Source organism: Styela clava, chromosome 8, assembly GCF_964204865.1.
Source record: "Styela clava chromosome 8, kaStyClav1.hap1.2, whole genome shotgun sequence".
Lineage (NCBI taxonomy): Eukaryota > Metazoa > Chordata > Ascidiacea > Stolidobranchia > Styelidae > Styela > Styela clava.
Window position 1 is genome coordinate 21,604,805 of NC_135257.1, and position 22,145 is coordinate 21,626,949.

The 22,145-nt window shown below is 35.5% G+C and overlaps 2 protein-coding genes across 3 annotated transcripts; both read right to left on the reverse strand.

The window, feature by feature from the left end:
• Positions 1-1,583: 1,583 nt before the first annotated feature.
• On the reverse strand, positions 1,584-7,064 carry LOC120335317 (FUN14 domain-containing protein 1-like). 2 transcript variants are annotated; one of them, XM_078115295.1, is made up of 5 exons: positions 6,939-7,064; positions 5,211-5,290; positions 4,036-4,142; positions 3,410-3,471; positions 1,584-2,508 (listed from the first exon to the last, which is right to left on the reverse strand). In XM_078115295.1, exons 2-5 carry the CDS (start codon positions 5,287-5,289, stop codon positions 2,313-2,315), a joined length of 444 nt encoding a protein of 147 aa, XP_077971421.1. In that variant the 5' UTR covers position 5,290; positions 6,939-7,064; the 3' UTR covers positions 1,584-2,312. The 2 variants fall into 2 exon arrangements, with proteins under 2 accessions (XP_077971421.1, XP_077971422.1); XM_078115296.1 differs by having other exon boundaries at positions 6,943-7,060.
• Positions 7,041-11,636, reverse strand: LOC120335310 (BRO1 domain-containing protein BROX-like). The gene has a single exon (XM_039402802.2). The coding sequence runs from the start codon at positions 11,568-11,570 to the stop codon at positions 10,239-10,241; it is 1,332 nt and encodes a 443-aa protein (XP_039258736.2). The 5' UTR covers positions 11,571-11,636; the 3' UTR covers positions 7,041-10,238.
• Between the last annotated feature and the right edge of the window lie 10,509 nt (positions 11,637-22,145).

Genomic DNA, 22,145 nt, shown 5'->3' on the forward strand with positions numbered 1-22,145 from the left:
ATGTATGTATCTGTATGTATGTTTATTCGTCTCGTAATAGTGATACATGATTAAATGAACAATTATTATTATTTAAGACGGGATGCATGCACAAGACTGTGCTGGCCTAAAACACAAATGTGCGGCACGCACCCCTTTTGACAAATATAAAACAAAAACAGATTTAATATGTATATTATGGTCCCTAAGTCGGAATAGTTATAACGGTACGTTAGTCGTTGGTTATAACTTGACAAATCGGTTCAGATGCTTGGATTGATTGAGCCGTACGGTAACCCACAGATATTACCTGGGCCATCAAATGAGGGATATCCAGTTATATCCTACTCAACTACAATAACGCCTCAGGATTCAAATCTGCAAAGATCCTAACTCTGCACAAACCGTCGAGTCCAGCCATTAAGATAGTGTTTTTGCTAATTATCCCTGGAAATATTAAATTCAATAAGACCGTGGTACTATATGACAACCAACAGCCCCCCATGGCTGTGAAGACGACATAATCATATGGCGAACCACGGCCTCTAGTTCGGTTACCATGGTGATTAGTTAGCTATGGGATTAGTTAGCCAGTTATTTGTTTGAAAAAGCACGAACTTGATGGTAGAGGAAGCCGTAACTGACCATTGGCTACATGAACGACCTACGATGGCCCAGAATCCTCTCGCACATGACTATCCCGCATGGGATTCGAACCTGTGCATAATAGGAATACATGGGCCCTCTTATAGACCTTTGCTCCAATTGTTGGATTGTCAAACACAATTTCGAGAAACAAACTTTATTTCTTTACATTTTGGCAACAAACAAACATCTTGCAACACATAATCAAAGGTTGAAATGTGATAATGAAAATTTCGCACACTGATTGAATTCACATGCAACATGCTCGTCCCTGCGACTGTGTGTGACACGGGTGTAGGGATAAAAAAAAGCCTAGATTTCTATTAATGAGCCGTATTCAACGGGCCATGAGGCGCATTAAGAACAAGATAGCTACGCCTAAATATATGGACACGTCTGTTCGCAGTGTACCGTCAGATCACAGTCTACAAATATATTCACACAAAGCGAAGCAGTACAGTAGGACACAAAATGGCGTTCGATGTCCGCAGAACGTTCAGTGATGTCATAGCAAACAAAAACAAATCTCACAGAGCTAACAGAAATATCTGGAATAAATAAAAGAAATAGCCTTATGGAGAAAAATTTCATCTTAAACCACTAAAAATTTCAAAGCAATTGGTCCAGTGATCAAAGAGAAAAGCAAATTCCACTAGGTGTCCAAAAAGTGTCAAAGAACAATATAACAACAAAACGATCGTTATGTTCACTAACTGTGTCCAATAAATTGATTGAATTTGGATTTATTCGCACATGAGTTGCCCCCAATTATAAATACCCAATGACTGATTTTGAGTGTGTGCAATATAGGATAAGGCACAACCTCTGAGTAAGACCTGATGGCACAAGACCATTTTATTAGAAAAAAAAAAGAATTGAGACTGTGCCCTGGTACATTCATTCGATAAATAATTTACTATTTTTTACACTTTCATAAACTGGGTAAATGAAACAAAGCCTTATGTTCCGTAAAATTTATTTCTCACACTTTCAAAATTAGGCAAATTTCAACTGCTCAGACACATAAATGAAAGATTTAGACAAATACAAGTAAATTATTGCTTCAAAAGTGGTTGTTGGATTTCAGTAACAATTGTTTATTTTCATTTAAACGCCAATAAAATCTTTGCATCAGATATGAGTGATATCAGAGTTGGGCAATCTTTTCTGAGTCGGCCAGTTATAGACAATGAAAAGACTAGTTCCTGGGCCGAACTCAATCATCAATATTTTAATCGAAAATTTATATCCTTAAATATATAGTCTTGGGCATGAAACACTTCGGTTGGCCCACCCCTGGACTATATGGACAAACACCGAAAATCAAGCATAGGTTGAGTAATTATTCCTCATATAATACACAAGTTCACAGTTGAATTAGGGCCTTTGTGCAGGAAATCATTTTTCACATATATCTGTGGTGTTTTAATTTATTTTATGTGGCAAAGTCATGTTTGTTTTTGGTAAAAGGCAGCCCAAACAATAAGGTTTTTAAGTTTATTTAAAAAACACATTGAAATATGTGGATAGCATCGCAATCTTTGAACAATAAAGAAATGTAAATATCCAAATAAAGCAGGCAAGATCAAATCTAACAAATATTTTTATTTTACTTTATTGGATAGCTTCACATCACCTAAGTGTCTACCCTGGAAGCAACATGCATTATCAGTATTTAAAAATAAATCTCAAGTTGAGAGTCCGATTAAAAACCCAGCAGCGAACCCGAGCGCAGCTGGCGAGTTATTTCGGACAAATTCTTCACCCCTTCTTGCAAAGTTTGTGAATGCTGATTCATTTTGTCTCATCTCATTTCGTACCCTGCGTTCAAATCTTCTTGCATCTCTATTCAAGCGTGACGTGTTGATTGTGATGTAACCAGCTCTAAAAATAAGAAATGAATTGTATGATTTTATAATTCTCTCATGCGATATGACTTTTTCAAGTGGGGTAATTAAAACCATGATATTCAAAACCTTGAAAATTCAAATAAATGATTAATAATCATGATCTAATTCGAAAAAAATAAATTGAGAAATGAATAATGAACTTGCTCATTTTTATCCCGAATAGACGGATCAAATTGAGTTGGCACAATGGCCTGGTGCAGCAGTTTTTAACCAGGTATCCATGGCCCCCTGGGGGGGGGGGGGGGGGGGTACAATGCTCAACGCAAAACTGATTTTACTTTTCATTTCATTAGAAAAAACTGCATGTTCTTCCTAGTTCCCATGCTTGATAAGGTTATTTCACAGGGTGTTTTTACTTTGTTGAGCATGCTTTGTTTGAACATAATGGGATTTGGAATCTACCAATCAAAACACTATAAAACCACTGGAAGGATAAACAGGGGCCATGAATGCTAAAAGCCTCAGTAAGAGGGCCACAAGAGGTTGGGTACCGCTGTCCTACTGGTTGAAGTGTTGGATAACTGATGTGGAGGGTACTCCCAGAAGTATGTGCACATAGATGGCAGTCACCTGAACATCGTATGTGTACCAGATCAGAGGGTTAGGGCATAATTTCGGGTACAAATACTACGGGAATCACTTGACTAGTCACCGAACTCGTAATAGAACTAAAATATGGAAAATTGGAATAAAAGTATGGTCTAACCCTAACCTGGTTCTGGTACACATACGACGTTCCGGTGTCCACCATCTTGGTGCACATACTTCTGGAGCGCCATATGGAGATACTATTATTCTTAGACCTTTATTGTTAGGCCTAATTAAAAAAAACATGGTTAATAAGGTCGCAAATGAAATAAAATCTCAAAACTCACTTATGTGCGATTTGAATCAAAAGTAGCCCCCCTCCTACCGCACTTGCCGCTGTCTTCCCAACCTAGAAAAATGAAGTTGGAGTATGATAGTAGGCATGGAACGGAATGTCCAAGATGTATCAAATATGCATTTTACTTTGAAATTATCTATATTCACTACCAGGACAAGGCAGCCTAAAACATTTTTGAAGGGCGGGGCAAATTTTTTTCGTATAATGACGTTATACGACATTTACTCATGCCTTTTGCTCAGAAAAAGACTAGATAAAAGCAGCCACTGATATCTAAGAATATCTTGAAGAATCCCCCCCTAAAGACTTGCTTTTCTGTTAGAGTTATCCAAGGTATACAAGCTTATTTCATCAATTTCAGTTAGTTCATTCAGTGAATTTATTATTGATAGCAGTCTAGGAAAATTCACTTTTCAATAATAAAATCGTGTTTGGAAAGGCCATAACAATTTATGTCTCACTGCAATTGCCACAAAATTGCTGAAAATCTTGGGGGCCCTCCCCCAGTTACGCCTATGTACTGGGATTGTCAATCCAAGAAAATTCACAATTATATTTGGGTCCGGGCCTCGTGTTAGTCTCATTTCTCTCTCCCCCAAAATATGAAAATCTTACCGTTTTAAACACATATCCAGTAACATAACCGCCAGTGCCACCAAGAACAACTCTTGTTGTCGTCGGATATTTGTCCAAGTATTGCGTCACAGTGTTCATCACTGTGCCTGTAAAACAAGGATTTGAATCATTTTTGGGTCGTGTTGGATTTCTGCACGAAGAATTACCGGTCCTTATCCCTCTTCAATGTAAGGATTGTATACATACAATGTAAGGATATTGGAGCAAAAATGAAAATTAAATACCCTATGTTTCGGCTGACCAAGGTCATAAAACTCTTGAATCACTCATGGTATGTATGGTAACATGATATTCATCCATGTTCTTCCCAAAAAATATAGGAGTCGATAAACGAATTGAGCGTTCAAGTCTACTTGAAGTTCAAGTACTTAGTTATTATAATCCATATTTAGTGAATTTAATGATTTTTTGAATAATTTGAAATATATCTGAAAACTTGGTATTTAGAGTATTTGTATATTGGTCCATGCTTCCGGAAACAAATATCTGGCTAACTAATCCCATACCAGACATGGGCTGGTAACTGGACGAGAGGCCGTGTTTCCCATATGATCGGTTTTCCTCTCCCCCAGTATAAAAATGTAAATGATATCCTATCGTAAGCAAAAGTGAGACAAAGATTAAACTTAATTCTCACACTAACCGTAATAATTGATCGAAACAAAATTTATTTAAAAAAATTTGCATTGCCAAAATTGATCTACCATGTTTCCCCGAAAATAAGACTGGGTCTTATTTCAATTTTTTTTCCGAAAAATAACACTAGGCTCATTTTCGGGGGATGTCTTATTTTTTCATTTATAAAAAACAAAATTAAAAAGCAGAGAACTACGAGATTTTCAAATATTCAAAATATGAGAAGCGATATCCATTTACTTATAAACAACACGTTTTTATTCAAAAAACCTCAAAAACATATCTTATTAATCATTTAAAACGTGAAGAAGAGATTTCTTGCTATCGACTAGGTAAAACAAAAATTCGCATTATTGACTAAGTCTTATTTTGAGGGCTTAAATTAAAATCATTTTTAAAATTCAGGGTAAGTCTTATTTTCGGGGAAACACGGTATATAGGAATTTCAAATAATGACCAGTAATCCTATTTTCAAAAATCGAATTGCGATTATAATAATATTACTGTTAGTTCAATACCTAATGGTCCACCAGCTGTTCCACGAACGTCTAAAATTTCAAATGATTCGTCTAAACCACTGTCAGTCTCTTCTGCCATTCTGTCAAACAAAATAGTAACCCTGTATAATAGGTTAGAAGTGTGCCACCTGTGGGCCAGATGCGACCCACATAAAAAAAATTGTGCAGCCCGTGGAGAAGTGCCAATGTTAAATGGTTTGCAGCCAGGGGCGTGCCAAACTAGTCTGCTGCCAGGGGCGAGTTTATGACTAACTTCTGAAACTAGAATATCGGTTAGAAACCGAAGACTTATGATCGAAGGTTAGGGGATCCCCCAAAACAGTGGTCTTACTCCATAGTGACACCGTGTGTCCCATCACTAATTAATTAATAACTCGCTAATTATAAGACATAATCCATCCAAAATCAATAGGCTTCTGATCCGAGCTATGATGAATGCACATACTATACAATTTGGAGCAGATTCAACCTCGCTTCCGTGAGATATCGCATGCATCTAACATACAGACAGACAAATACCTATCAACATACTTACCGATCTTAAGATCGATAAGTAATAATTTGGGTGATGAACAGATTATAGATGTCGTTATACACGAGAATAAATCAAATAGTGGGTCAAATAATAAAGAAACGTTTGTTTTATTAAAATGAGCTTCAAAAATGTTGCAATTGTAAAATATAGGAAAATTTTTCTGAGTTCAAGGGTCGGGGAAGCCACCCTTGTTGAATAACCATCACCACAGAACACATAATGTTAGCTTTCAATTAAATAAGAACACATCTAGAAGAGCATGTGTAACAACCCAAACTCTACAGCTTGGTTCTGCTGCCTTCGTCCCCCTCTAGGCACGCAACTGTTTGCAGCCCACAAAAATGAGTTTTTAATTTGGTTTAATTCAAGTATGTGTGCGAGTGATTCCAATATCTTTATCTTGTGAAGCCTATACCGAAGTCCAACTTATTATCTATGCCTATGACGATACAATGCCCTAACAGCTAGCTTGTGCGAAGCGAACAATGCATGTCATAAGATCAATAATCAAAATTGTTGTGCCTGCAACTACTAGAAAGCCTATGTTAAAAAAAGTTGCAGCCCTTGGTTTCACCCAGTTATTACTTATCAATTTTAATCGGTAAGTATGTTGATAGGTATTTGTCTGTTTGTTAGATGCACGCGATATCTTACGAAAGCGAGAATCTGCTCCAGATTTTGCATGTGCATTCATCATATGTCGGACTAGGAGCCTATTGATTTTGGATGAATTATGTCGTATAATTAGCGAGTTATTAATTAATTAGTGATGGGACACAAGGTGTAACTATGGAGTAAGAGCGCTGTTTTGGGATCCCCCAACTTTTGATCAATAAGTCTTCGGTCTCTGACCGATATTCTCGTTTGTATCTTGGCCTCCTGTAATGAAGATTGCACAACCATGTTATAGGTAATAGAAAAAAGATCTCTGTATTGTGAATAGAATAGCTAGCTATTTATGGACTGTTTAATGCTAACTATCAAGATCAGGTCCCGTTTCAAGCATTTTAAACAGTAGCATTTAATAAGAAGTTCAAACAACATTAAAAAAAAACAAGCAATAAAGATGAGAAACAAGAGTATTCTTTGGGCTAGGGCTATACCCCTATGTAATGGCTTTGATGATTCCTTGGGAACCATTAAGTGGCATTAACCTCTGCTTATTAAATTCAGTATATCGACCAGAAACTTACCTACTTCTGAAGAAAATCTGCTATTGCAATGTCTTTCTGCTTGAAATCCCACTTTCTGAGCAACAATGATATCTCAGCACATAATACTACCTTTGCTATCTATTATTATATTCTGAAATAAAACACAAATTAAAGAGCATTTATGTACAATAAAAGTGATCTGGGCTACTTGACTATTTAATCAATGAAGCGTTACTGGCCAGAATAAGCTTATGCCAATTGGGAAGTGTAGATGCTGGCTTTTAAATTAAAATATTGTTTTCTTACACAAATGTAACATTAATAACCAAAACATAAGATGGACAAAAAAAAATTCAAAACACTCCCTGTTGCTGACAAACTGAAATATAGGGATGCCAGCATAGCGATGTAGCAGCGAAAAAATAACAAGTCAAATCCATCAACAACAAAAAATTACGGTAAGTACTGTCTGAATTCAGGTATGTATTCTACTAAAAATGGGATGCAAATGCTGCCAATTCATGCTTCATTGATTTCTGGACTTGGAAAAGTGAATTTGATCAATGTGGGCTTTAATAAATGAAAGTATATATAATCTATAACGTGACAATTGCAAGCATCAAATTTAAGTGCAGTAATAATAAAAGGCTGTTACGAAAATTATATCATTGCCCCACTATTACTCTGGTTTGAAATATTCAATGAACACAATAAACCGGGCAGCCAATGCTGAACCGTAAAGATTCCAGTATTCAAATTTTAAAAATAATGGTTCCTTACCCAACAATGGCAAATAAATTATCATAAAAATATTTACTTGAGCCAGAATATTGGCCGTACAGCGAGAAGGGAAATGAAAAACTAAATTCGTCAATCTACCTCTTTTATGCCGTTTTAGGCAAAATTACTGGGAAGCTAGGGACCATCACAACAGATCATTATAGACTTGAAAGGTAAGTGATGATCATAAGCTGGTCAGTATGGAAAACTGTTAAAAAGTCAACTGAAATAGACAATTACCTATAGGCTCACTATTCTTTACTCGGATTTGAAAAATTCTTGTGATAACCATCACACAATAAACTGGGAAGCCAACGCTTAACCGCAGAGATTCCAGTATTCGAAATTCAAAAATAATAGCCAACAACGGCAGCTTATTCAGCGTTCTGTTCAAATGGCATAAAAATATTTACTTGAGCCTGGAATATTGGGGGTGGGTGAGGCAAAAAATAAATTGAAAGCTGATATCTTCAATCTACCTTTTTGATCTAATTACTGTATATGGGAGTAAATATACGACATAAACAGTACAAGTCAGCCCCAGGGAAAAAATACAGTTTGCACTGTGAATGAGATTGACCATGCTCCTAGCGAATTCCAGAATGCAGAGATACTGAAGATATGGAAAAATGATAATTTTCATCAGAAAATATTAAAACGGTATATAATGTGATTACATGAACTACAATATACAATGAATTGCATGCATAGCAAAAAAATTAACAATATTCATATATATACAAATATCCATGAAGCCTGGCAGAATACAATTGCTAGCAACAAATGATTATTCTATTTACCTAATTCAAGAGTGTTGCTGTAAATTAACACAAATGTATTTATGTATTGTTTCGTCTGACCAAAGACATGTTTCTCTGAAGTTATTTACAAGTCAAAGTTGTAAAATGCTTGTTTTAAGAACGAAACGTTGCAGAAATACATTCGTGTTAGTGTGCAGCTGGACTCTTGAACTGAATAGAATTGTTAACTTTACACTTCCGATATATGCATAAGAATCCACCTGCAAAAAGGCATGGACCAAGGAAATTCCAACTGATAGTTACAAATCATTACATTTTATATGATAGTATTTGGTGCAAAAATAATAAGAAAGTTCTTTTAAGTCTCTATATAGTGTATACGGTGAAGTCTTTTAAGTCTGTATATACGATGAATACTTAATCTATTTTCAAATTAAAATGAAGGCGCCACATATCGATACAGGAAAATCTGTATTTGCAGAGCCATGAAGTTTGAGAAACGCTGCTCTAGTGATTGTTGGGTTCCCCTATGTAGCTACGTTTCAAATGAATACATCACACACACAGGTTTTAAATGAAACTATTGCTCATGTGTAAGAGGTTTTCCAAATTCATCAAGCACAATTTTATAACAGAAAAAAAAAAAAAAAAAAAAAAGCATTCTACTTGTATAACTAGTGAGACAAAATATTATATACGTAAACGGCAGCTTTTAAAATATATGGGAATAAAAAATTTATCAGAATCAGTGGTTCTGAAACTGAGCGGATTGAGATAATTTCAAGAGCTTCAAAAATATCAGATATCCCTTGAAAAATTCACTTATATAACCTGCCCTTGTTTAGAATTTGACATAAATTGGTCAAATCTGTTATAATAAACGACTATAGACATTTAACTATATACTTCAGAGCGGTCCAAACTCTGGCTTGTTCACATTTCATGCGTCCGCAGACCTGAAGCAGAAATCTAAAACAAGAATCAATAAATTGTTTTTTTTTTATGCTTCATTTATTTGCAGCTCGCAAGGCCTTCTCAAGATTTTTGCTGCACTTCAATCTCAGAACCTTGGACCCCCCTGGCCCTGATATACTTCATTTATTGAAAAATATGCCATTTTCACAAACAAATGTATAAGGAACTGCCTATCTAGTAACTGTTCCTGTTCCGAACTTTTACTGAAAAGGCATCACCCAATTAGGAATTTTGTGAATTTCGAGATTAAGATTATACTTTATAACTTAAATCTAATTCAGCTAATCTTTGCAAATCCATATGAACTTCATTGAAGTCCAACAAGAGTAAAATGACACGAAAAATAAGAAAAAAATTGAAAATATTGTGCTCGTTAGTTAATTATTCATTGAACGCAAGAACTATAATATATACAACGTGGATTATATATTGTGCCATCAAATACCAAATTTGAATCTAAAAAAGCATTTTTCAACGTTTTTGTCCCAATATTGACTTGCCAATTTTTTTGGTAAGTAAATGGTTAGAGAAAGTATATGAAGTAGAAATCCAGAAAAGCTGATGTTTCACTCTTATTAAATAACAAAATTTGAACAAGGAAATTTTTTTTTGTTTACGATTTTTTTTCTGCTGCAAGTCTATTTTCACCAAAATCATTCAACTTAATTATTACAAACGAGACATAATATGATATTTCAAAAAACTCAGATAATTGCCTTCTACAAAGATCAGAAATTTAACTAAAAAAGATAAAATATTGATTCGATTTTTTAAATTCATAAGTATCAAACAATAAACAATCAAAAACATTTTTTGATGAAGTTTATGATATAGTACAGTCACTTCCTCTGGTTACTTTGATATCTGGTTCTTTCACTGGCACGACGTCAACATCCTTTTGGGGTTTCTTTCCTTTTTTATTGTTTTCCACATTTTTGCTGACATTAAATCCAGTGTAGATTGTTGACGTCCATGAAGGGTTAATATCTGGGACTGAATAAACCTCTGGTTCTACGAGACCATATGTTGCTTTGAGATCCATATCTGGTACAACTTCCGGCACTTTTTGAAAGTAAATGAAACTATTTTCCCGCTTCAATTTATCCAGTGTAAAACGGATTTGGCGCTGCAGTCTTTGGTAGAAATTATGCTCATGCGGACGGACCGTCGAACCGGCACCTTTGGTCGACATGTACTCTTTACATAAGCTGAAACATTTTTCACTTAGAGCTTCACTTTCAGTCAAGCATTTTATGGCGTCGCCACATTTTTCTTTTCCAAGGAGTGTTTCGCCGTGGTAGCAATAAGCATAAGCTTTATAGAAAGCCTGTTTTAATTGGAGGTACTTCCTCCATTTTAGTACCACCTCTTGGTCAAGAGCTTTGAGATGACCATCCGCACGTTGAAAAAACGATGCCGTATCATTCGAAAGAGACGAAATCAAGTGATGACTATGTTTCATTTCGACTGCTCGTGCAAGCGTGACTTCTTGCGCTTCCGCTTGGCAGCATGTGATGTAACAATCGAGAATTCTTGGGTCCAAATCTGACGTTTTATCACCTTCGACAAGTAGCCGTCCTACTCTATTATCTTTGAATTCTTTGAATATACCGGCAGCAATTTTCAAACTTCTTAAAACCTCCTTAGCGTCATCCATATTTATATCTTGTTTGTCTGAAATTCGAGCGGCATGTTTCGTGTACCATATTCCTACATTAACGCCCATATTCACAAGCTCATATTCAGCATCCTCTTGCACCACTGGTGGTCTAGAAATCCAAAGCGATTGTGACCATTTGAAGCGAAAAAAAGTTTTCAGCTTTTGATCGACCTCTCCACTAAGAGTCTCTGTTTTATCACCATCCGTTTTGTCACCGCTTTGACTTTCCGAAGCATTTTCTTTTTTAGGCGTTTCTGCCGATTTTGGAGAGGGTGCATTTATAAGTCCCAATAAAAGAGAGAAATATGCTCCACTTGCTTTTTCCATTGTTTCAGTTGAAGCTGATGGGTCTGTGAATGTAGCCAGTAGTGTTCTTCTAGCTTGCCTTAAATCCCCCATAATTTTACTGAAATCTGATTTCATAGCTACTTTCCGAACATCAAAATCCTGTGGAGCAGTCGCTTTAAGCGGGTTTCTATGGAACCAATGTGTCATGATGTAGGTTTATATGATAATTTCCTTGTTAAGTGTCTAAATCTGGTAAAATTAATGGAGAATGGTTAAGCGGTTGAGTCGAGTGCAGTTTTAAGTATTCTGTGGCGTCTGCAGCTGCCGCAAAACCATGGCGGTATTTCCATACCATAGCCGCTACGGCCAAACCTATGGCGACTGACTTTTTAGCTGCCACAAACAAATGACAGGCTGCCGTTACCGCGACAGCAAATTGAAAACTAATGGCAGGTAACATTTTGCTGCAGTAACCGCGGCAGGTGAGCAGTGAAGACAGGGCTTTCCCTTATGGCAGTATGGTGATAAATATTGGGTAAGTTGGAACGTCTTTCTTATGGATACAGTTTTGATGGATTTGGGTTTAGGGTTAGGGTTCAGGTATTATAATTCCACATGATCAATTGAAATCGAGTACATTAATTTGTGAATATACCGTTAATAATGATTACTGAATAGCGCTATAAAACCATGGCAAGAGCTGCTGCGGTTCGTTTGTGGCAGAAGCTGCCATGAAGTGGTAAGAACTGCGACTCAGTTGAGTAGGTCCAATAGGACTCGGATAAAATTTAAAAAGAAACTAAAAACAAAAACCTTAGAAACATAGCAACTATAGATCTCTCTCTAATTAAATTACAACTAGAGACTCGAAAGCATTATTAGAAGATTAACATAATCTTTTATTAACAAAAGAACTTATTTGAACTTCGCTTTGTACAAAATATGACAAATCAAAGTACGAAAATTCAGGAAAGTTCTAAAAAAAACAAATTAGGTTTAAACATGTGACAAAAGTAGTGAAAAACCACAATGCAGCAATGTGATATTATCTAATCCTGTAATCTGAGTTTAAAATTCTGACCCATGTGCTAATTATTAAAACCATTTTCACAGAACAAAATCAAAAGTTATCAATACTGTATTTTTCAAAAACTATAAGCCCTGGTCACTGCTTGCCGATTGAGAGGCCGTGGTTCGCCATGTGCTGATATGATTAAGCCGTCTTATCGGGGTTCATCTCCTCGGGATAAATATGTAAATCCTAACTAAAAGGCTACGGTACGGTACCAGTACAGTAATAGGGTATGGGTACCGTAAATCCGTCTTAAGTCGCATTCTAGTTTTATACAGTTTGTAATCTGTCCATAAATATTTATTACAATAACACTAACTAACAAAACAATATTACTGAAATTACATCAACTACAAAGTAATAAAGTCCTCCACATAAACAATGTAATTCCTCCCCATTTTGCGACTGGGAAACGCTACACCGAAAACCCCATGTATGATTGATACGAGCGTCAGTGTTCACATTGCATCATAAAGTTAGAATGCAGTTTGATTATTATTTTAATTTACGAGATTCCAAAATCTGAATTATTCGTAGAAGTAGCTTGCTTCAAGCATTGTTTTTGGATGAATAATATTATGCATACCAGTTTTATCTAAAATTAGTGTAACGTTTGTAATTTAAATATGCTGCTTATGGATCTTGATTATAAATTGTTTCGTTAGATTATGGTGACGTTAGTAAGTAATAACTTAATGTGCAAAATACAAAATGGTGAGATCTGTTCCATTAACAAACAGCCTGTTGGTTTTAAAGTTTTATCTGTTTAATAAAATTCATTTCATTATACTTCAACTGATGCCTCAGGTCTTGTCGTCATAGTATCTATACGAGATACATCCTATTTTATTCCGTGTATATTTAAAACGCGTCGGATAGTTTTTATTCTACTCACGTGAGCGAACCCAAACAAATCGAATCTTGTGATTTTGACGAATTATGACGTCACCAATAAACATTTTTGAGTCGTCATCGAAGGCGACACCCAGAAGACATATTTGCAAGATTTTTGCAGCGTTGTTGCATAGCTACCGTAATTGTTGGTTGCGGATTTGGGTACCGTATTCCACATCTTTATCATTACTTATCGATTTTAATCGGTAAATATATTGATAGGTATATGTCTGTCTGTATGTCTGTTAGATGCACGCGATATCTCACGAAAGCGAGATTGAATCTGCTCCAGATTTCGCATGTGCATTCATCTTATCTCGGACCAGAAGCCTATTGATTTTAGGCGAATTATGTCGTATAATTAGCGAGGTATTAATTAATTATTGACGGGACACAAGGTGTCACTATGGAGTAAGAGCGCTGTTTTGCGGGATCCCCTAACTTTCGATCGATAAGTCTTCGGTCTCTGACCGATATTCTCGTGTTTTTGTATTATTCTGTGGTTCTTGATTGTCGCTAGAACGAGAACAGCAGCAATAGGAAAGTACCGTAAAGGAAACTGAAATACCGTACTGTATTAAAAAGGTTTCCGCCCTTCAGGCAGTCAGTTGCTGGGATTTGTAGGTACAACTATCAATGTCATTCCTATTTAGATATGAACGGGAGAACCGACATCTGCAAAAATAATAAGTTTAATGAATTTTATGAATTCAATAAAATTGGTTTTAATTCGTGTTAACTTGACGTCGTAATAAAATCACATTACTGCATTATGGAAGTTTTCCTTCGGGCATTGGGATTTATTTGACCGATTTTTTTTAACAGGCTAGTCCCACAGTTTTGATGGGAATATATTGTTGCTTAATTTGTGATTACCGGTAGTTATCCTTATTGTTTTGGTACCGTATCTTGTGACTGTGTGGGGTGGGGTGGATTTTACTTTGTTTTGGAATTTTCTTAATTTATCTCACTACCGGTATTGTACCGGTATGATAAGGAGTGTCATTAGGAAGGGAAATATTTCTTTGGTGAATTAGATTCTTTTTCTTTTTTACTGAATCACTTGAATTTTTTCCATGTTTATTATTAGACAGCCAGTATTTTATGTATTTGTTAATAATATAACATAACAAATTGTTTACGAAGATATGCTGCTAGAATTTTAAAGTTCTGGGTTGTCTGAATGACCATGGCTGAAAGATTAGAGGATGCATTTACTGAAGTCGTGAAAAAGTTTGCCACAACTGCGGATTTTATATCATTTGCACAATCTGGGAATGGACTTGCTCTCAGTGTGCAAGATGTCACTACAATTATTGAAAACTACAGATTCTCTGTTGGAGAACAGAAAAAGAAAATACTCTGGCTTTGGGTAGAAAAAAATGGCACAAACGCAACTGCACAAAAAATAAGAGAACTTGTGACACAATATTATACAGCAGAACATCAGGCTGCTGCCTCACCTGTTGGAAGACTTGAAGATACTTTCCAGCAGGTTTTGAAGGACCTATCAAAACAATTTAGAAGATTTGCAAGATCAGGTCAGGGATTATCTCTCACTGAACAGGAGGTTGAGACTATCACAGAAAATAATAAATTCTCTGTAGAGGAACGCAACCTAAAAATGTTGTGGAAATGGAGACATTCCAGACATCCAAATACCCAAGATGCAGCTGTGATAGAAAAAATAGGACTATTAATTGATGTTTTTATACATGGAGAGGGAGAGAATCAGGCAGAGGAAGGACAAGTCATCCATGAGCAAAATCCAGCAGAAAATCAACAAAACTTTCAGCCAAAGATAATTGTGACATCTGTTGTGTCTGAAAGTTTGACCGATTCAACATTGCCTATTGAAGATGGTGAAACAACAATCTTAAGAAGGATGAAGCGAAGGGCGATAGAATTTTTTTCGAAGAGATCAACCAGTCCGGGCAGATCTTCCAAAGTACTGGAAGATGCAAAGAGTACTGAAGAATTCCTTGGGATTGTGGAAAATTACACTGAGCAGATGTTGGAATTTGCTTTAAAATCTGTCAGAAAAAAAACAAAAATGGAGAATTTCATACTCCCCAAATTGACAGAGTTTAAGCAATCGAAATCCAACAAACAGACTAATTTACAATCAGTGAATGTTACAAATATTCATTCTGACAAACTAGTCAACCATGTCATGTTGCTAGGGGACACAGGTTCTGGAAAAACAATTTTCCCCCTGAGATATACAATGCTGGCTTCAGAAAAGAAGTTAGTTTTTTCAGAACAAATAAAAATGATCTATTTTGTTGATATTTCCAAATTACAATGTGACTATCAATCAACGGCTTTCGATCTTCTATTCATCCAACAGCTTGGATCGAAACTTCCAAAAAGTCTTCATAAGATCGGAAAAGAATGGTTCGAGCGAAATTCTCAACATATTTTACTTGTAGTTGATGGTTTGGATCAAATTAAAAAGCCTTTTGAGAATGAATATCCTAGAATTGGAGTGGAAACTCCAGCAGAAACCAACACAATTATTGCCAATATTTTATCCGGCCACATCTATCCAAGAATGAAGATTCTTTCTACGTCACGGTGGCATGTTTATTGGAAGCTACCTCCCGGTCTCAAAGCAAAGAAAACTCTTGCCTTATGGGGATTAGATGATGAAACCCTAAATCTTCTTGCTGAAAAGTTATTTGGTTCTGGAGCTAAAAGAATCATTGGTGAGCTGAGGCAGAAAGCACCAGGCCTCGTTTCGAACCCAATGTTCTTTTTCTACATGGTCAGAGTGTTGAAAGATTCTAAAGAAACTGATGTTGACACTTTAACAAATCTGATGATATCTGTACTCAGATGTTTCTCAGGATCTCGCCATGGACGACGTGTAGATCGTCTTGTTCCAAAACTCATGAAGTTATCCTTCCAAGGAATTGAAGAGAATTTATTTGTTTTCACAGCAAGCTATATTGAGTCACTCAACCTAGACATGAAGGGCATGCGTGGTCTTGTTGAGATGGATGCTGACACCAGATTTGTTGAGTATGTTGTGGATGACGATGACATGAGAATAAGGTTCCCACACATGAGTTTACAAGAGATACTTGCTGCTCTCTATGCCTGCACTCTTGATTTGGATAAATTTAAAAAGTTCATTGCGGAAAATTATGAGAAATCAGGAATGGAAGTCGTTATAAAACATATTTTTGGAATTGTTCTCAACAAATCAACTTCAGGAAAAGCGGCAAAATATATTTCTGGTAACTTACATACCAAGGCTGAATACCTGATGGGCTACTTGGATAGATTATTAGAAGGAAAAGTCATTTCAGATAAACAAGTCGTGACCTTATTAAACGAATGTGGTCCTGATGTGATCGAGAAAGTTTGCTCAAAAATAGAAGAAATGAAGTTTGGTGGTTTATTTGACTTTTTGAAACCAAGGGAACAGCAAGCAGTGATGGCTGCCGCAGAGCATATGCCATCACTAAGATCATTGAAACCATACCAATTGGAAATTCATCCAGAAAATCATCTGTCTTTGCAACATGCTCTAAGTTCTGTACAGAACATTCATGTGGAATTCTTCTATCTTATTAACTGTGATCCTGAGGCTGAGAAACTCAGATTTCTAAATGAATCCATGATGAAAGGAAATTTTAAAGTTGGATGGTTTACAATAAGAGAAAGTCCAGCATTAGAACCTCTTGGATTTTATTACTTAATTGGCTTCATCATGGCAGCTCAAAAAGGCTCGGACTGAATGACTGTGACCTGAACGCTGAGAAAATAAGTAAGATGAATGAAGCAGCTGCTGATTATGGTGTCAAACTGATTTCATTGATCATTGGTGGAAATCCCAACATGGATAAAGAGGCATTTCAAGAACTGGCAAAGTTACTTAGAAATACCGGTGCAGAATATCTGTTTGCAAAAGATTGTACTCCTACAACTGAGCAGTTATCAGCTCTTTGCACAAGTTTAGAAAATGAAAATATCAAATTATCTGGCTTAGACTTGCAAAAATCAACTACAGAATCTCTCACAGATGATGAACTGATGATTGTTTCTCGACTGTTTCAGAGGGTGAGGAAACTCAACTTCTATGACCAAATGCTGAACGTATTACAAATGAAGTTTCTAACCGAGGAAATAAAGAAATATAGTCCGGGAGCTAAGATAGAATGTGGATCGTGGGGATTTGAGATCGCCAAATCGAATTCTGACAAATAATGTACGAATGGGATGGGTATTTCAATTCGAACCAATAGCAATTTTTCAAATCGCTCAAGATGAAAGGTCTATGTGTGGTTACCTCAATTTTTTGTAAAGCCATATATTCAGAATGCATTCTGACTCCTTTTTCGTAGCGAATTATTTCTTAAACATGTTCTTTATTAGGTATGAAAACGCAGCTAACTGACTAACTTATTGATTTCGTGTTTTCAATTTTAAGATAATCTTATGTTTAAAGTATGGTATCAGAAGTTAAATGCAATTTAAATCCCTTCTTAATGATACCAATAGTCTAAAATCGATTCTAAATTGCTGTAATAATTCAGTATGTTTTGATTATAAACACTGCCTTTCAATGGAACAGCTGCTTGATATATACTCTCAAAGTTCTTTAAAGTTTCATATATTCCTAATTACTGTAATAATTACAGTGTATTCCTATAGTCATAGTCAACTATTTTTAGTAAATGTATTTTGTAATTTTTATGCAATTAATGGTGCGCAGTAGTAATTTCATATTTAGTATTCTGTAATAATTTTCATATATTAGAGAATTTAATTAGTGCCTAGTTATTTGCCAAAGCCAGTGCTCAACAGTTTTTAATTTTGCTGTGCAATTTTTTGTGTTGCTCTTTCATGCTGCCGTATAATCCTTGTATTAGTTAGTACCGGTATATCCAATACATATCTTTTATTTTTGCTGAGTATAGCTGATCATTGTTTTTTGTGTAATTTTAGCCTTGGTTTATTGTAGGCAATAATATGTGAGTCACATTTCTACTTTGAAATTTATGGCTTTTATAAAGATGAAAATTGTCTGGAAGTTCCGTGCACTTGCCTGCTCATCGCAGCTGAACAGTTCACTAAATGAATAAGGTAGGTTCCTTCCTTTTTCATCTTATCATGGGTCCAATAATATTTATAATGAGAGAAACAATAAAAATGTCCTCAGATATTAATTTGAATGACCGAATTCAATTTTAGTTTTAGTAACTACATTAGGTGTCAGTGACATCATTTAAACAGTATTTTTCATTAGCCCACTAGCACTACTAATAAGCCCGGGCATTTTCAAATATCTGACGATTTCATAATCGAATCGATATTTTTTTTAATCTAATCTCGAATACTTGAAAGATATTCAGTTGTATGTGACTTTCATAAATTACTGACTTCAATAAAAAAAATTGAGGAATTCATCTCAACCTTTAATAATTTACTATCCTATTTGAAATGCCCAGTTCTACTGCTAACACATAGCTACTATACTTTGTATGCGCATCAGCAATCAGTGCTTCTCTATTAATGACATGAGGTATCTGGCATGATAGTTTGACTGATTGCAGTAATAATTAAACTCTCTCATTGAATGTTCAGAATGAAAATTTAATGCAAGATAGAATGATTTAATGGAAAATAAATATCCATAGAGCAGGAGTGCAACAGGGGGCCCGCGAGTCACAACCTGGCCCTCCATTCCATTTAGTGTGGCCCTTATCAACACTCAGATTTTCCCAATCGAGCATAAAATCTGAATCCGACAGTCAGGGATGGCCAATACCGAATAATTCACTATTACGAATACATTAGAAATTATTATTTTCGAATATGAAATTTCGAATACTTCGAAAATGAATTCAAGCTTATCTTAATGTATGGCGAAATTAGCATACATTAAACAATGGAATAACCGTTACCCACGAGCTGGCTACCAGAAAATTGCTGTGATTGTTTAAAAAGTCGCTCATGTGGGTGAAAATTCATGTTTTTGCTCCATTATCCCTGGTGCCTCCATTACTGCAAGGCTAAGCAATAGCCGCATTCTCTTCTCTTGCATTGCATGGAAAAACTATTTTGTTTGTGTGTGGCCCAGCTAGATGTCTGAAGTTGGTTTTATGGCCCACCGACAAAACATGTCGCACACCTCTGCCATAGACCGTTGTGCAGATTATTAATTGCCTCAGTAATTTAAATTCTTAGTGTCATCCCTCAGTGCAAAGTTGTTTGATTTTAATATTTAATCAGTTCCTGTTACGGGGATTCCGGCAATAAAACATTGTGTAAATATGGCTCGCCTTATTAAGTAAACATGGCAAGTACTTTACAACTTTGTGACTCATTTAAAGAGGCATCAGCAGAACACAAAATATTCATTGCTACAAGCACAACAAGAAATAATATTAAACAAAGACAAAGTAATTTTTAATTAGAGGAACTTCGATATTGTGTATTGAACTGCAGGTCCTTTCTCCTTGATTACTCTCTACTTCGGATCCGTATGTGGCACTCACCACAAGGATGCTTGAACAAGATAGTATAAAGTGAAAAGTAAAAATAACATGAAAGAGATCATGTTATTTTTACTTTTGAATTTTTAATTGGTATTACTATAAAATCCAGGGAAATTATTTGGACATGGACCTCTATAACAATGTTATTCTATCCACAGGATATCTGAAGATGCAACAATTTTGTTCCTGAATTTGAATATCTCAAAACACCAGAAAGAAATTCTATAGGGATAGATTGATGGATTGTGCAACATAGAGGTGAATGCTTTTGTTATTTGTATTCATCTTTGGGGGAGAAAAACACTCATGAGTCATGTTTGGTTATCCTGCCAGGCTAGGTTTAGAAATAACCCTGAATTGCCCTGCATTGGAGGTGAATGCTTTTTTTTTGAGACAAAGGAGGCTGATGGGATTGTTTGATCTCATGTTCTGTAACAAGTCCAGATCGGGTTCGGAAATACCCAACAATCAATAAATTACAATCAGGGATGGCCAATACCGAATAGTTCACTATGTCGAATACATTCGAAATTATTTTTTTTCGATACTTCGAAAATAAATTCCACTAATTGAAGCTTATCTAAATGTATGTAGGCATTTCCATACAATAAGCAATGGAATAACTGCTATCTACAAGTTACAACCTAGTTATATTACCAGGCATTTCATATTTGCACATTATTGCAGTATATATTTTATATACCATGAGTCATGTTATTAACAGAATTAAATTATAACGGCAATAGTGGTATCGATGATGGATTTGATTATTTGCGCAACACAAAATCATCCTAGTAAAACGCCCATACTTTTAAATACCAACCATTATCTAAATTATTTGCCAAAAAGCGGGATAAAGTATGAGTTATTTTTCCGACTTGTGACAATTTTTTCGTGAGTACAAAAATACGAATCAAAAATTAATTATATTCGGGAACTTTACCACACATTATAAGTCCGCAGATTGCCGTTGTATGTTTGAGTAATAATACTTTTATTATTTTATAAATATGAAAATAGGAATCAAACTATTCATAATCGGGTAGTTTACCACACATTCTAAGTACACAGATCGCCGTTGTATTTTGTAAATACGAAAATAAGAATAAAAAATTAATATTAATTGCGAGTTTGTCACACAATTTATGTCCACAGATTGCCGTGATATTGTGCCGAATATAATTAGTTTTTGATTCTTATTTTCGTGCTCACGAAAAATTGTCACAAGTCGGAAAAAGAATTTATACTTTATCCCGCTCTTGGGAACTAATTTGGATAATGGTTGCCATTGGTTTGTATTTAAAAGTATGGACATTTTACTAGGATGATTTTGTGCTGCGCAAAATATTTGAATTCATGACCGATACCACTATTCAAAATGCCTTATCGTGTTAATTTAATTCTATTATCATAACTCAAATGTTGGTCAATCGGGCAGTTTACCACACATCTTAAGGCCACAGATCGCCGTTGCATTTTAGAATTATAATAGACTTATTATTTTGTAAATACGAATCCGAAATTAATTATAATTTGGCAGTTTACCACGTATTTCATGTCCAAAAATACCCGTGATATTTGGTATTAATTCTTTCATTATTTTATCAATATGAAAATAGGAATCAATATTTAATAATACCGGTCAGTTTACCACACATTTTATGTCCACAGATTGTCGATACAACCATGAGTTATGTTGAACAGAATTAAATTAAAACGGCATGGCATTTTAAATGCTGGTACCAGTCATGGATTGAATTATTATGCGCAACAAAAAATCATCCTGGTAAAGGATCGATACTTTTAACTATTATTTGCCAGAAATTATTTTCTAATAAATCAACTTGTGACAATTTATTGGATATCGTAACAATGACGGCTATAAGTCCACATGGCAAATAGGACGATGTCTATTTTTAGCACTCAAAAAAGGGGTTTTTCCATATAGGCCTTCTATAAAACGGGTAGAAAAATTGTGTCCCTGTTGTTCAGTTATGCTGATATGCGCTACTAATTTTATATGTTTAGAACCAGATCATGTTAGTTTGGTAGAATCATACTCACAGAATTAACTATTTTCAAGAATTGAGCGGTAAATTCAAGTTGTAAAGCGGCAATCATTTTGGACAACCTATTAACCCGAATGTTGAAATAATTTTGGAACGTGATAAGTACTACACTGTACGTCCACGGGTTATTTCACAGCTGTGTTTTCTTGTCCCTGTCGTGTTCTGCTGAACCGGCAAAACGAAAGGGTCACAAATCACTTCATCTCGGTGTTTCTCGGCCGTGTTTCTCTTTAAAGTA

What these genes read in the sequence shown, in the direction of transcription:
- LOC120335317 (XM_078115295.1), bottom strand. Translation starts at nt 5,289, where the DNA reads ATGGCAGAAGAGACTGACAGTGGTTTAGACGAATCATTTGAAATTTTA. An exon ending in AACAGCTGGTGGACCATTAG is followed by an intron (nt 4,143 to 5,210) that starts GTATTGAACTAA and finishes CTTGTTTTACAG; the next exon opens with GCACAGTGATGAACACTGTG. An exon ending in TTGATTCAAATCGCACATAA is followed by an intron (nt 2,509 to 3,409) that starts GTGAGTTTTGAG and finishes TCTTATTTTTAG; the next exon opens with AGCTGGTTACATCACAATCA.
- LOC120335310 (XM_039402802.2), bottom strand. Translation starts at nt 11,570, where the DNA reads ATGACACATTGGTTCCATAGAAACCCGCTTAAAGCGACTGCTCCACAG.